Below are 16,528 nucleotides of genomic sequence, written 5' to 3' on the forward strand. Positions count from 1 at the left end.
CAGTTACTACCATAATTCATTTTTTAAAAGTCTACTATGTAATTTAAAAGAATGTGCTGTATCAAAAGTAGTAAAAGGTGCAAAATTCATATTTTATTTAGTAAATGATTGATTACTGGTAGCAAAAGCGTCTTTATAAATGTATGCACTCATTTACTGAAGTACTGGTAAGATGGTTGCAAGACACTTCTCCACAAAAGAAAATACAGTAAAATGAATGTCATATAAAAAATTGCCTTGAAAGAGGTTCTCAATTAATCTTTGATTTGCAAAAGTATATGTTAATATCCTGCCTGAATTTTTAATTTTTTTTAAAAAAAAGGGAGGAGTATTTGCTTAATGAAAAATGCATGGTTTGTTTATATAAACATATCTCTGAAAGGGGAACTCTGTAGTCTAAGCTAATTATGCAAGTCCTAGGTGTGCTGACTGGAATCCAAACAAATATATTTAAAACAGATGTTTTCTTTGGAAGACTATCAGATTCTCTGAGTCGGCTCCTTCTTCTAACAGAGACAAAAAGAGGCCTGTTTATAAAAGATCCTGCACGTTAACATCTCCTACAGGATATGCACTGAAAACTCTGTAGTGCCCCATATCAACAATAGTTATGCATACTCTATTAAAAGATGAGAGCGTTCGTTCAAAGAATTTATAATCCATTTATATAACACAACCAATTAGACATAACAGACACAGTCCAATTTAAAAGAGAGTACCCACTTTTAGCTCTTAAAAATCATGACATGAACACCTTTAATTTTTCTATGTATTTTCTACCCTAAAATAACTGGCATAGACTACCATGAAAAATGGGTAGTTCGGAAATTAAATTTTGTCAATCTTTCCAAATAATTATTTGTGCTATATTAGCTTACGGGTGCATAACACATAATGCAGATTATAACAAACCTGGCTTCTGGAAGTAATAGGAAAAAAGTTATAGCATATTATATTACCTGATGCTTATAACAGCGTGTGAAGGCCGTTGGGACACAATGCTTACAGAATAGGTTATGAGACTGCAGACCACCAGCCTTTATTTTGGTGAAGGAATAATGCTATCATCATGCATTTGCACAGCTAGAAACTCACTAACATTTACAAATTATACAGATCAGTCTTTGGAAATGGTTACAGCATTTAACTACAGTAGTTGTTGTTGCAAGATAGAAGTCCACCAATGTGACTTAAATCTTCAATGAGATTTTGCTCCTTATCATTGTTAAGAGGGGCAATCAAAGTCATCAATCAACTTATTGGGGGGGCAGGGGGGAGGGAAGCATAAGCCCTATGAGTTTGCTGAATTTTTGACAGCAAGACAGTCCTTGTATTTAAAATGATAAGAGAAGTCACTCATAAAGATCTGACAGATTAAAAACAAAAACAAACAAAAACCAACAAAAACCCCCTGAAAACTCATACAAAAGACATTAAGAGACTTGTTACTTTAGTGGCACAACACTTCACATTTTCTGGGATTTATCAGTGACATATTTATTTCAGCAAAATGGTGCAAATGGTGTAGCAGTACAAATACCGTGTAGTTTGGTGTGCACACATGCTATGAAGAAGAAAGCCTTCCTACTTCAAATTGAAAACCAGCTGGTTTTGAGGGGAAAAATGAAGGGATCAACATTACAGCAAAGCCTAACAAGACAGTATAAAAATCACCTCTTCAGCATAAAATGCTGGAGAAAAGTGATAAGAAAAACTTGTAAATATATGCAGAACTGTTCAAGATGTAAGGTAGTATTTTAACATTATTTAATACACAGAGAAAAAGAACAATTAAGTTTGGTCTGCAAAAAAGGAGATGAGTAGTAGTAGAATTATGAAACAGAGCCCTAGGAATTCCTTCAGACTGCAATAATAAAATAACTGCAAGGTTTAAGAAAGGTAAAAAATAACTAAATATCTATATACATAAAAAGATCTGTCTAAGAAAAGGGAGACACTATAGTGACTTATAAGAAAAAAAAAGCCCAGAGCCAGCATTGCAAAAATACACGCAAAATCCCAGATGTTTTGAAATTTTAAAAGGAAGATCATGCTACATTATTACTCTTCTGTAAAAAAATTATATCAAAATTGAGGAAAATGAAACTACAGACATCATCAGTTTTAGACTCTATTTTTGAAATGACCTATCAGTCACATTGTCAAAAAAGGTCCTCAGAAGACAGAAGCAGCAGAATATAGCAATGAGAGAAAGGGAGGGAGGGAAAGAGCAAGAGTGAAGTCTTTATCAAAGCTTAATGATGAAGAAGCTGAAAATAAGGAGTGTAAGTACACATCTAATTTTGTATAACAAAGGGGCAGAAATAGAGTGATTCTTGCTATTGAACTTTCTGATGAAAATTATGAATATCAGATTGAAACTGAAATTGAATATGAATGCTTAAATAAGAGTGAGCCTCGCTATTTAAAGCTCAATCTTATGATTGCAAGACTAGAAATAGGAACATTATACCCTACAGAGAAGGTTTTTTCCTTTGTTAATGGGCACAAAATTTACTTTCATTCTTTGCAGGTCTCTAGATACAAATAAGAATTTACTTAAGAAAAGTTATTTTTGATCTTTTGCATGTAGTAGGGTCTTCTAAAAGCTATCTGCATTTTCTCATGTAATTAATTCCTCATTATTTCTGAAATAGAAAAAAAAATGAAACCCTATTATTTTAAATAAAAACACATACCTATCTCCAAACATTATTAATACTGATGAAGCTTCCTGCAGCCTAATGGATATGTTGCAGGATCCTATAATATTTTTATTGTTTCTTTCATCTGGGATGACCATATTTCATCAGTGAATGCAAGTCAAATTCACAGAGATTGAGAAGTATAACATTGAAATGCATATTGGTGAAGATGATTTGAATCTTTCATGACTATATTAGTTTGTACATTAGTTGCTGTGATTAGTGAATTCCAACACCAAACTGGAAAAAAAGTTTAAGTTACATATTTGCATATGATTTTTCACATGGGCATTATCAAAATTCAACTATCAATTTAGTATGTAGAACCAAGACCTAACGTCCATTCAAATATATTTTAATTCTGCTTTACTCTCAACCTTACATTGACTCAAAATTCACCTGTATTGTAACTATGGCAAGATCTGGTAATTAATGTATAAGAACTCTTAGAAATCTATGAAATTCAAAGGTAGGTTTATTGATTTTTTAATTATAAGTGAACCCCCTCAATCAAGGATCTCTAAAGACTACTGCGTCCTGACTCTGACATCATTCTCACCAGATTTATGGTTTACATCTTCTAGTGGTTTTGACCCTTCATTAGAGTTAATTTTTTAATTATATATTACATTTCTCAGGTTTTAAATGGCTTTTGATGTCATCATGTGAAGCTAAGTAGTGGCTGTAAAACGCTCATCATAGAACTACACTGAACTTAACTTGCTGAATTTCCATTGTCTACAGCCAGAATTCTGTAGTCAGGGAAAAGAGTAGGGTCTACATATATTTTGCAAAAGAAATTTTTCTCTACTGTCTTCTCAGGCAGCATATCTGGCGTGAAACATGTCCAAGGGAAACAAGTCACTATTTCCTGCACACATACAGAAATTTCCTTCCATGTCTGGCAGCAGAGAAACCACTGAAGAGCAAGTTCGTTCTTGCTGCTGTTGTGACACTAGCTACACTGCGGTACCCAGACAGCATGGCATACATTTGTGTAAGATGAAAACCTCATCTAAGTAGAAAAAGAGGATACCATTTTAATTGAAGTTGTTTCAAAATCCATTTGACTATATTTATATAATTTTGAGGGAAAGAACCTTTTTTTTTTATTCTACAGTTTCAACCCAAATTCCTGAGACTGTCTTGATTTCTTTGTACCCTTGCCAGACCCCCCGGCTGGCCAGGACAGTCCTAACGGCAGGCGGTTTGTCAGCTGTCTGAGTGAGGAGTCCAGCCCAGACCTCTGAGCGCTCAGGTATGCTCAGCCTGCACTAGCTGTAGCACATCTCACTGTGTCACGCTACAGACATGAACACTTGAAGTTCAGCCTTCTGGAGGCAAAAATCACCCCTGCTAATGACTGGGCAGGAGCCAGATTTCTACCACAGACAGCAGCATGCCTGGAAGTGAAAGGGCGGTTGGGACCCACATTAAGATCCCAATGAATCTGGCAAATCTGCTTCTCGTGCTGCAATGAGAAAATACTGAACATGCGGAACTGTCCAGGTTTGTACCTTAGTTTCCATATTTCCTTGAATGATTTAGTCTTTTTAGCAGTTATATGCTCTACACTTCGGAAGTAACCTTTCCTATTAGAAAAAGCAGTACTTAAAATGCATCAATATTTTCTCAATAAACACAACCTTCCTCATCTCTCTATAATGTACAGTATACCTCATGAGTTATTTTTCCACATCCAAGAGGCCCACACCATCGTTAGAACCCTCACGCTAGTGAGAAATCCAAGACGATTTTGAAGTGAGCAGGAAGTCATTACGGGCAGTGCCGAATTCTTGGCTGTCTATCGTCCCCAGACAGCCCTGAAGCACTGCCGGTTACTTCATAGCAGAAGGACATCTGACCTTCGTCAGATAAGAAGGACTGCATTTTGGAATTACTTATTTGCTTGGTAATAGCTCTGGGAATCTCCTATTGTTTGTTTATTCCCCAAGTCTTTAATGTAACTGTGTGCTCAGATTTGGTTAGGAGGTGTGAAAATTCCTCAGAGGGCATTTCACTGGCTCCGCGAGAGCGTGCAGAACAGAGGCCACCTTTGAACGCTCAGAGCTCTGCCAGGACTGATGGCTTGGGAGTTCCATTCTGCTCTCATTCTACTGCAGGCTGACAAGACAGAAGATGAAACTTTGCTCTCAGTACATAGCCTCACACAGTTAAAAATTACTTGTGCCGTTGTGAGGTATAAGAGGCATTTCAATTAAATGTTTTTTCAATTGTTGGTCAAATGCCAGGTTGTAACTGCATGTAGCATAGTGGTAGGTGCTTGCGTGTGACTTGGTTTTGTAAAATTGTCAAGAAAAGAGTACTCGTCTTAAATAGAGGCCAGTCACCAAGTCCAAAACACATTTAAAAGTCAATATATTGGTTTTCACTAATGCACACTGGCTTGCCCAGATACTGTACACTGCATTATGTGAAGTACCCTGCATACTTACAGGGTACACCTTCCCCATAATATTCTTTTTTTTTTTGTATTTTCCTTTGTATTTTCCCCTGCTGCTGCCGTTCATAAATGCAGAACAGACTCTTCACTACAGAGCTAATTCAGACCTTTTGAGCTCAAGCCTAAAAGTTCTAGTTGAATGCAAATTAATATAAATATTTCTGCTCTCTTCCCCACCTTTATGAAAATAGAACTGTGAAATCTTAGCTCCACTAAAGTTAAAGGGAGTACAGCCTTGAATTTCAATAGAACCAATTTATAACCTTCATTGAAGAACACTTCAAGATTATGTATTTATTTAAGGAACAGAAACAATTGTACTATTAAAGGTAGGAAAATTAAAATCAAAGAAAAGAAAACGCTTTCTGGGTTTTCTTAAGCCTAGAAATCCACAACTGTTTTGTTCACAGAGAATCAGAGAGAATGCAGATTATAATACTGGCTACTCATATAAAATATCTTAATTTAATGATTTTTAGAAATGACATATTCAGTGAAAGTGTACTTTGTTTTACCACATAGTGTATTTTTGGTCAATAATAACTAAATCATACTATTGCTAATATACAGCATGTCATATTAATTACTTATTTCCCATAAATATTTTGATGAAATGAGATGTTGGGGAGATAATATCTAAGAACAGATAGGGAGAAGAGTGGAAAGAAGCTAGAAGGCATGGGTGGTGAAAAAACAAAATCAAACAATAAAAGTAGCAGAATTGGATGAAAATGAAATTATCTGATTGGAACTTCAATAATACTGCATAGAGTTTGCAATACAAATTAATTCCGTTTTATCCCTTTGGAAAGAAGAATGTTGAAGTTTACAGGCAATATGAAAAAGTCTTGTTAAAATGCCAAATAGAATTCACACATATGTTACAAATTTACTTTAGAGATAATGTGGAATAGCATAAACTTACAAAAGAAGACAGAAATAAAAAATTAATAATTAAAGTTTTTGTATTAACATTTCCTTGATTTTTTTCAGCTTACTATAACATTCCAGTTCTACTTTTGCCATTTCTTTAACCACTTCCTCTCCATTTTAAACAAACACAGAGCTGGACAATCAGAGATAATAAAGAGATCTTGAAGTTAATTAACAATCTCAATCAGAATGTAAATAACAAGCTCAATGTAAGTAAGGAACTGGAAAGGGCAAAGCAGTGATATTAAATCTCCTCAAACACAGGACTGACCATAATTAACTCTCATCTTTGGGAATCACTATGTACTATTAAATTATCAGCTACCACCTCAAACATAAAAGATGCCGCCTGAAAGCAGGCTTGTAATTTTTGACATCCATTTTCATATGCCTTCCATTCAAAGTGAAAATAAATGCGAAGCCCAATATAATGTAAAAAAGGTCTAGAATGCAGATCTCTCACTGCTCAAGACTGTTAATGGATTTGGTTTGTTCATAACTGAAATGACAATTAGCTGTGAGGTTTTTCAGTTTTACAGAACTGGAAAAGCTCTCATTGGGACAAAAATATAAAATAATAGAAGTAATAGGAAAAAAATGGAAAAAAACCAGATCAGTAGATGTCAGCTTATGCCAAAAGAAATGGCAGCTTGAAAATTGTTCTTTATTACATCCAGGTGCATAGATGATGTCACTGAAAAAAGGGAAGAGGAATGAGTGCAAATATCTAAGTGTTTTCCTTGAAAAAGGAGAAACTTAAAAGCACACAGTTGCAGTAGGGAAGTGCGTCAGACTGACACGTAAATAAAATAACGTTCAAGATTTAAGGGTTAAAGCAAGAATTGTAACCCTGAAAATTTTAAATCTGCTCTAATTAGAGGTAGCCAAAACTACAATAATCACTACTAGAAATTTGCCAGAATAATTAAAATGGGGAAAAGAATCCATTAAATATTTTAGAAGGTGTTAAAAACCAGGGGGTTCCAAATTGTAAATCTGTCAAGACCCATGAGAAGTTATAGTGCACAATACAGTTACTGAGTTTTAAAGTAAATACATCTCAAACAGCCTGTTATGGCTAAAGACAGAAGGAGAAGTAATCTATAAAAGGGAGCAGGGGAAAAAGAAAAAAAGCTGTATGTCTGCTTTCTAGGTGAAAAAACCCAAGAAAATCAGGTGTGACCTTATGGACTATAATGGAGATGCACTACTGCAAAACTGAGCAATCAGACCTTGCATTTATAAAAACCAACTTTACAGATGTATATGTGCCAATGCTGGGTCTGAATTACTGCGTCATCTGAAAATCCTACTCTAACGCCTTAACTTGGTTTTCAGGTGAACTTCTGCATTCACACATCTTACCCTATCCTTTGCTGCTGAAGGAAAGGTTGGATCCCTAAACATATTATGATTGCAGCTCTGTGAGCATGAGGACTGTATGGCTTTCATATGGATTTATGAATTCATGCTGATTCCCATGTGAAATCTCTGAAACGCAATAATGGCTGAAATCACACTGCAGTCTTACCTTCAGCAGAGGCATTAACTCTTTCCCCAACCTGGTTTTGTTAAGTTTATAGGAACCGAGAATCACTGAGAGAGCTGAGACTTAGAAAAACTTGACTGAAATGGGCTAAAGGATTCAAAAGTTATTAGAAAGGACAGCCAGCCAGCCAGCACGGAGTGAAGGAATAGCATCATTTCCTCAGGTAAACACATCATAAAAGAAGCGACAAGGACGGAAACTAGCAATATTATGTAAGAGGAAAATGAAAAGTAATTTATAACTTTTAGTATGACATTCTCACTTGCAAAGGTCGTAATGTTATGGGTTATATTCTACCAAAAAAGCATAGAATTCTCATATGGAATTAAAATAGTAGCAGTTTTTGAAACCCATCTTTATCGAAATAGTACTGTAATAAACACAGAAACACAATTTAGAACATTTAAAATCACAATTTTAATTAAGGATTAACTGATGATAATGTTGTTTGTATTTTAAAACTAAATTGGTCACATTTTGAGAAGCAGTATGTATTATTAACTTATGGATATTTCAACTGTATTTTTGTCGTGTCACATGAACGGTCAAATTTTCTTCTTAAGGTACAATGAAACATCATAATTAATTCAGCCAGATTTTAGGTAAAAATCAGCAGTGGATTTTTAAAAAAATATATATTTTTGTATTATTGATTTCTCTAAGTAAAATTATATCACCGTGAGACATTTCTATTTCAAATGGCATCTTTCAAGAGCTGCCCTTGCTGGGTATGAACAGGCCACTAGGTAAGATCAGCCAAAACAATGTTTGACAATTAATGCAATTCCAATTTCTTGTACAATGATGGCTGTCAGACTAATTTCAATTTTAATAAATATTAAGAATGCACCAAGAAAGCCATAACATTCTCATCTACTGCATATTTGACTATGTTAAATAAAAGAGTAACGTGAACCACTTCATGAGGGTTCTTTCAGAGTTTCCCTTGATCTGTTCATTATTCATAAATGTTACTTTTCCTTCTCTCCATCTCCCCTCTAGCTGACTAAAATGAAGGGGGTTTTAGATGCAATGGTTCCAAGAAGCACATGAAAGAGAAAGTACAAGATGCATAACTGGGAAATAGTGCAGTCAAGTGTCTTCTGAAAAGCACCCGATATAGATACACCTGTGTAAGCTGTATATAGGTGGAGATAATTAGTTACTTCAAAACTGTACTGAAAGCTTGTATTAACCCATATTTTCTTGTACTATTAATGAGATTTCAGAAATCAGGTAAAATACAATTTTCTTCAAGAACTTAATTTTATACAAGCATTTTTAAGTACTTGTTCTTACCTGTAGCAGAGCTGCAAACAAATATACTGCTATAAAGATTGGAGTTAAAGAAGTGTGGCCGCTTTTCATTAAGTGGATAGTGTACAAGAAAATCAGGTGTCCAGGAATCACCAAAAGAAGCAGAACTTGGGCTGATTTGTTATTTACTCCTACAATAAAAAAAAATCCAAATTTCTGTTAAGCTCTTCTATTATTATATCAGATTTTTACTAGTTTAAATATAAAAAGCAGCTTTGGAATCTCACAGCATTGACTATTGTGGAACAGCAGGCATTATTTTCTGCTAAAAGCCTCCTCAAGGATTTTCACAGGTGGGGGAAAAAGCCACCTCTAGCGTCTGCCAGAAATGTTAAGCAGGGCCCTTCCAGAAGAAGGTGCAAACTGCTTTCATTCTGTACTCGTGTAATACCATCTACTTTTTTTGGAGCTGAAGTGACCTCCTAAGACTTCCTCGGAAAGAGAGTGTTTTGGACACCATATTCAAGACATCCTCAAAAGTATCTTGCATTTCTAAAATGTAATCCCACATTTACCACTTTCTCATCTGTTCCAATTCATACATAAATATGAAAGTGTAATACGTGCTGTTGACACATCACATTTCACCACAGTTACTATGTTATTAGGAAAGGAGGCAATACAGGGGAGGAACAAGCTGTGGAGCAAGAATTTAGAAAGAAAATGGCAAATGGGAAATGGAAATCAGGGACTTGGCTTAGTGATAACGTTAGCTATAAAGTTTTGTCCTAACAGCAGATTGCTTTGAACTTCTGAAGTTAAACGACAAAGGTTAGAAGCAGGTAAACAAGCTAAGGAAAAATGAAGGTTGAAATCCTTCCGAGTGGCTATCACAGTGTCCTGCCTCACCAGTCCCTGCCTTCAACCCTTGCCAGGGTTACACCTTTCTCTGTGTTTCCCTCTACGCATCACCTCCTGCATGGAGTTCCTTGTGATTCTCACAGGCAAACAGCTGCAGACAGAGGAAACCGCCAAACCTCTGTTGCCTTTGAATTGCATACAAGTTCAGTTTGTTGCTGTTTCTCACTGCTGGTACAGTCTGGCATACAAGGGGGGGAAAGAGAAGACATGAGACAGCAGTTTTAACAACTAATACACACCTGTACCATAATAGGTTCTGCATGGATAATAGCAACCCTTGGCTTCTTCTGGCAGCTCTCCAGGAATGCTATGTAAGTGGAGGTAGGTAGAAATTCTGCTAGCTTGAATAGCTACTAGATTACCACCAATACCTGAAATACAAAACAGAACAGGTGGTAAATTTTCAACTATTTTTTTCTCTAGTAGGCCACATTTTTGCAAATTTATCAACTTCCTTTGTTTACCACAGTCCTCTACACACAAAAGTCAAAAAGAGAAACATCTTTAGAATGTATATAAGTTATAGCAGATTAACACCAAGCGTTAAAATAAGTCAAAAAACTTGGGCTATAATTTGGTGTATCACTGGATATTTGGAATATCTAAACTGGAAATCTGGATATTCGGAGATCGGTTTTAATTCATGGTAAGTGCGAAAGATTCCTCCAAAAGGTTCGATCTGATGCGTTCTCACAGGTGAAATCCCTTCTATTGCTCCCTTTTTTTTGGAAATCCCTCTTGGATCAACAGAAGTACTACATAGTTGTGCTGTTGCTGGATTACCTTCCTAGGTCGGTATTGCTGGCAAGTATACGTAGCATAAAGCAGATGCACTCACCACCACAAGCACAAATGCAGATTTCACACACAGAATTATAGGGCTGGAGAAGACTTCAAGAGTTAATCTATTCGTTCACGTTTGTCACAGAGCAGAATTAACTATAATCTTCTGCCATTCATAATTCAGGGTGAAAGGACAAGACAAGTGTCTGAATGATTTTAAAAAGAATGGTAGTGATGAAGATTGTTTTCTCCATGACAACTGTTGGTATACTTCCCATTAGAAAAGAGATTTCAGTGAAACCAATCACCCTAGGATGTGAAGTGGCTGGCATTGTTACAAAGTCACTGTCAATACTCATGGAGATCAGGAGATATCCCTGATGACTGGAAGAGGGCAAATGTCACACCCATCTTCAGCAAGGCACTGGACAGTTTCCCACAGCTTCCTCCTAGACAAATCAGCAAGTTACAGCCTGGATGGGTAGTCTGTGAGGTGGGTAGGAAATTAGCTAACAGGTCACACTCACAGGTAGGTGATCAATGGTTTCTAGAGGAGGCTGGCAGCTTGTCACAAGTGGGGTCCCCCAGGGATTGACAGTGGGCCCCACACTGTTCAACTTAGTTCATAAATCACCTGGATGATGGGACTGAAAGCACCCTCACCACCGAGTAGTGAGATGGACACATCAGGAGAGCCATCTTACAGAGAGACCTGGACAGGCTGGAAGACTATGAAATTTAACAAAGACAAGTGTTAAGTCCTGCACCTGGGACAACATAACCAAAGAGCCCAGACCAGGCTAGGATCTGCAATGCCGGGGAGCACCTTACCGAAAGGGTAAGGCGGAAGAGATGAACATGAATTAGCAGTGCACTGCTGAAGTAACAAAGGCAAACGGGGGGCATTACTAACAGAGAGAGAGATGAGATCATCCCACTCAGCACTTGTCAGGCTACACCTGGAGCACTGTGACCAGTTCTGGTCCCCACAATTCAAGAAAGATGTGCACAGACTGGAGAAGGTCAGAAGGAGGGCCATGAAGATGATCAAAGGACTGGAGAACCTGCTCTATAAGGAAAGACTGAAAGAATTAGGTCTTTTCTCCCTGGAGAAGAGAAAAGTATGGGGGAGACCTCATCACAGTTTTCCAGTACTTAAAGGGCAGCTACAAAGAGGAAAGAGGCTCTCTTTTCACAAAGAGCCACACAGAGAGGACAAGGGGCAATGGGTGCAAGTTGCACCAGAAGAGCTTTCATCTCAATATTAGAAAAAAAAATTAGAAAAAAAAAATTTACAGCGAGAATAATCATTCACTGGAATGATCACCCAGGGAGGTGATGGAATCCCCTTCAATGGAGGTTTCCAAGATGTGACTGGACAGGGTGCTAGATAATCTCATTATCCTTTCCCACAAAAGGTCAGACCACATGAGCTTTCAGGCTTCCTTCCAACCTAGACTGTTCTATGAATTTTTACATCAATGAATAGAAAACTTAATCAACTTGTTATATCTATGTTACAGAATGCAGTGGCACTAGCATAAAATCCTGCTGTTGTTATTACACCCCAGAGCTGTCTACTTGCATATCAAGCACATGCTTACATACACACACACGCAGATGCTTTATACAGCAGTGGGTTGCTTGGAGAAGATATGATTAGGCAGAAGTAATGCAGATCTTGTCCCCAGTTGAGAAGGACAAAGCCCTTGTTTATTGTAGTTGAACTGATTTGTTTATCTGATGCTTAGTGCTTTCTTTGGTTGCAGAACAAATACCTGCAGCCACCAGAAGACACTATTTGCCAAATCCTATTGGTGACTATGGAGTGGTTACGACAAAGATCTAATTTTTGTTAGTAAACAAGCAAAGTAAAGATCTTTAACTGAGAAGATTTTCTGCCTCACCACTGCTTAAAGACATTTAATGGCTGAACCTAATAAGAAAGTATGACTTTATGCAAAAAGCTTCAAATACAAATCAGGAAATAGTATTAGAAAAAAATCATGGCGTTGGCAGAGATGACTGTTCATCAAGCTTACCTGCATCTTCCCAGTCAGGAGATACAAGGACAAATTATGAACTACCAAAAGGCTGAGGTGGCATTTGCAAAGAAAATTAAAATAACAGTAGCTTTTTTTTTCAGACAAACTACAGAAAGAGAAGTAAAACAAGGGATTTATCCAAACTATAAAAGAGGCTTAAACAGATTTAAACCAATCTAAGTAGGGTCCAAAGTCTGTCCTAACTGAGACTTCTGGCTGATGAGAACAGGGTATGGAAAAGGAGGCAGAACTAAAATTAAGGGCCAATGCACTACATTTGGATGGGGATCAGATAATTTCTGTGACTGAATTATGAAAAAGCTGTTATGTAAAACTGCTTCTTAATAGAGCTACAAAGCTGGGGATGGTGCCATATGACTAGAAAATATGAAACAGTTTCTGCTTAAAAAAAGAGGCAATAAAAGCAATCTGGGTAATTACAAGCAGTCTAACAACTGCAATAACTGATACATTCAAAACAATATTAAAAGAAAAAATTAGTAAACTCTTCTCTCACTATCCATATCTTTTATATAGCACTATGAGAAGCAATAAAAGGTAGAAGAAAATAGGGCTGTTTTTCAAGGTATGTTTTGAGATTTGTAGCAATGCAAATATAAACCACATTGGCACAAACCCCCTAGATTTCAAGTATTTCCTAGGACATATTCAATTTCCTCTTGTGACTGATAATCTTCTGCTTCAAAAAATTCAGATAATCAGAAATATGACAGATGATCTAGACCTCTTTCCCTAATTAAAAACAAAGGAAACTGAGTGAGAGAAAAGAAAATGGAAATTTGTCCATTTGAAATGGCAATAAACAAACCATCAGACAACACAGACACGGACGAGTCTATGGTGGTCATAGATGGTGGACAAGATGGGTGGTCAGTCCTTTGACAGATAGCTATTACATATCTGTTTACTTTTATAACCATCATTTAGATAAAGTATGCCCCAAGGCCTGTTTATCATGTAGATAACAAGAAAAATGTTTGAAAATTATTGGAAGTGATTCCAAAACAAACTGGTCAGCCACAGGATACTGGCGAAAGTAGGGTGTACCTGCTCTGCAAAGTAAGCTGACCTGCTAACCAAAACAGTCGGTATGGAGTGTGATTTCCAGAGGTGCAACATTCACTTTTCTATTTTAATTACAGCTAAGTTGAACATATACAATCTATTTTAGCTAACTGAAAATACAATATTCGTATGTTAAGCAAAATGATTTTAAAATTCATTCAGTCTAAGTCTCAACAATCCAGTATCAGTGGTATGTTTTTAACTTACAGAAAATAGGCAGGTGTACTGCAGTGTAAAAAGCTTCTAGAATCCATACATTCTGCTCATCTCACAGCTGACGATGTATGGTGAGGGACAGCAGCAGTCACACCGTCTTTTAGTTCTGTCCATTCATCTACTAGTTCTTCCTTCTAATTATTTTTGAACCTTTGGGCCAATTTCAACCACATCTGACCCAAGGATAGAGATACTAACTACCTCCAAGTATGTTAAACAAGATAACAAAAAGGAAACAGTGGCTAGGTAAATAAAGAAAAAGATTCAAACCCATGCCTTTGGTGAGACAAAGGCAGTGATGTGAGCAGCATAAGCACACCAGCTGGCCAGTCAGCACCTAGTTGGAGCTAGGCACGATGCCTTTTGCTCAGCCAGTACTTCAGTGACACAGAAGAGAAACAATGACGTAGAAAGCAGAGGGAGAATGGAGAGAACGTTGTGAGCAGCGGGTATTTGCAGGGACACAAGGCCATAGGGAACACTGGGGGTTGAAAGTGCTATCTAGTGCTCTAAAAACTCAGGATGCAAATCAGCACAGAATCTGGTTTCATTATTATTCTGCTGGTTATACAAGGACTCATATAAAGCTGTTGAAGGAATCACTTCAATATGTACAGAGATACTCTGTTTTGTAACAGCAGTTACTGTGCACGTGAAGTTATCTTGGCAGTATCAGATTAATCAGATCCTTGCAAGAAGAAGAAAACAGATAAAATTGTCTAGGTTGACAAGATGTCAATACACAAAACTGATAGTTTCCCAGCGTCTTCTGAATACATAAAATGGTCACGTGCTCAGTAGCTGCTCATACCATGAGAACCTCTGTAGACATGTATGAGAACTGTTTCCATGAGCACTTCAGTCAGAAAAAAAATTTCCTGGAAGACAGTATTGCAGTCATCACAGCAAATACTTTACAACAAACACTAAATTTGTTAGCTTCTTTTCATTCTTGTGAGCACTGCAACACAGAGGAAAATACTTTCTTTAAAAAGTAAAATCCTGTAACTGTTATTGAATTCCTCTCAGAAGAGCAGATGTATTTAACTTCAGTATGAAAGTGCTACTTTGTCAATAAGCACAAGAGACATTGTCTGCTAAAGTGTGAAGGATGTCAAGCTGACTTAAGACATTAAAAGAAAATTGAAAACCTCATCATTTTATCGAACCAGTTAAAGGATAAGCAAGAATGCTTCTTCTGAAAATTGTTATCACACTTCTTTGTCTAAAAAGCACAGAATCCCGTACTCAAAGCAGAGCCAAAACCATGTCATGTATTTGTGAATAAGCCTACGGGCATGATTCTATTAATCATTATCTGGAAAAAGGAATTCCAATAATAGAAGTAACCATGCTATTCAGAAAACTACATCAAACGTACTTTAAATCAATGCATCTTAAAGAACATTTCAAAGCAAATATGTGTCTCATAACCTTCATTACAAGTAAAAACCCCAGAAGTTAAGGGAAGCTGGATGGGCGTTACTGACACATACTAGTCTTAGACCATGCAATGCTCTGAGTAACACGCTGGGCTGTTTTTTTTCACTCAGATCTTATGCTGCATGTTTTGATAAACTGGATAACATTTTCCAGGAAAAACTGGGTGGATTGGCTGATAAACCACAGAGTTGTACTGCCGTTCAGAGGGAACTGGTTAGGCTGGAGGATTGTGTTGAGAGGTATCTCTTTGAGTTCAACAAAAGGAAACACAAATGGGTAGGAATAACCCCATGCACCAGTACAGGCTGGGAGCTGACCATCTGGAGAGCAGCTCTGCAGAGAAGGACGGGGCATCCTGGAGGACACAAAATTGACTACGACCCAGCAATCCACCTTTATGGCAAAAGTCAACAGCATCCTGGGCTGCATTAGGAAAGCATCACCAGCAAGCCAAAGGAGGTGATGCTTCCTCTGTACTCTGCACTGATAAGGACATATCTGGAGCACCATGTCCATTTCTGAGTTCCCCAGTACAAGAAATGGACTTACTAGAGTGAGTCCAACACAAGGCCACAAGGACTGCAGCATCTTTTATATGAGGAGAGGTTGACAGCTTTGACTGTTCAGCCTGGAGAAGAGAAGGCTCAGAAGGATCTTGTCAATGTGTATAAATACCTGAGGGGAGGGATGAAGACACGGGAGCCAGGGGACTTCTCAGTAGCACCCAATGGCAGGACAAGAGGCAATGAGAAAAAACTGAAACACAAGATATTCCATCTGAACACAACCCCCCACACACGTTTTTTATGGTGGGGGCAGTCAAACGCTGAAACAGGTTGTCCAGAGAGATTGTGGAGTCTCCATCTGTGTAGATTTACAAAATCCTAATGGACACAGTACTGGGCAACCTGCTCTAGTGGACCCTGCTCCAGCAGGGTGTTGGACTACATCTCAAAAGGCCCCTTCCAACCTAAACATGTCTGTGATTTTATAAAAAAGTAAATAAAGCCACCTCTTCCTCCCAACTCTATTTCAGCTATGTTTCAAACGAACAGAGCAAGCACTACTCACTTATTGGGTTTGGAGAACAGATGTATCCATCTAACCTCACCTAAAGATTCTAAAT

The 16,528-nt window shown here is 37.4% G+C and overlaps 1 protein-coding gene across 1 annotated transcript in view; it reads right to left on the minus strand.

Annotated features, from left to right (window-relative positions):
- SLC41A2 (solute carrier family 41 member 2) overlaps positions 1–16,528 on the minus strand; it is a 58,279-nt gene that overhangs the window by 3,027 nt on the left and 38,724 nt on the right. The window contains exons 9-10 of the mRNA XM_055711131.1: positions 10,069–10,200; positions 8,951–9,099 (exon numbers count right to left, since the gene is read on the minus strand). Coding sequence (XP_055567106.1) covers positions 8,951–9,099; positions 10,069–10,200 — 281 coding nt within the window. The remainder of the gene's footprint in view (positions 1–8,950; positions 9,100–10,068; positions 10,201–16,528) is intronic.

This window comes from Falco cherrug, chromosome 5 (genome assembly GCF_023634085.1).
Source record: "Falco cherrug isolate bFalChe1 chromosome 5, bFalChe1.pri, whole genome shotgun sequence".
NCBI lineage: Eukaryota > Metazoa > Chordata > Aves > Falconiformes > Falconidae > Falco > Falco cherrug.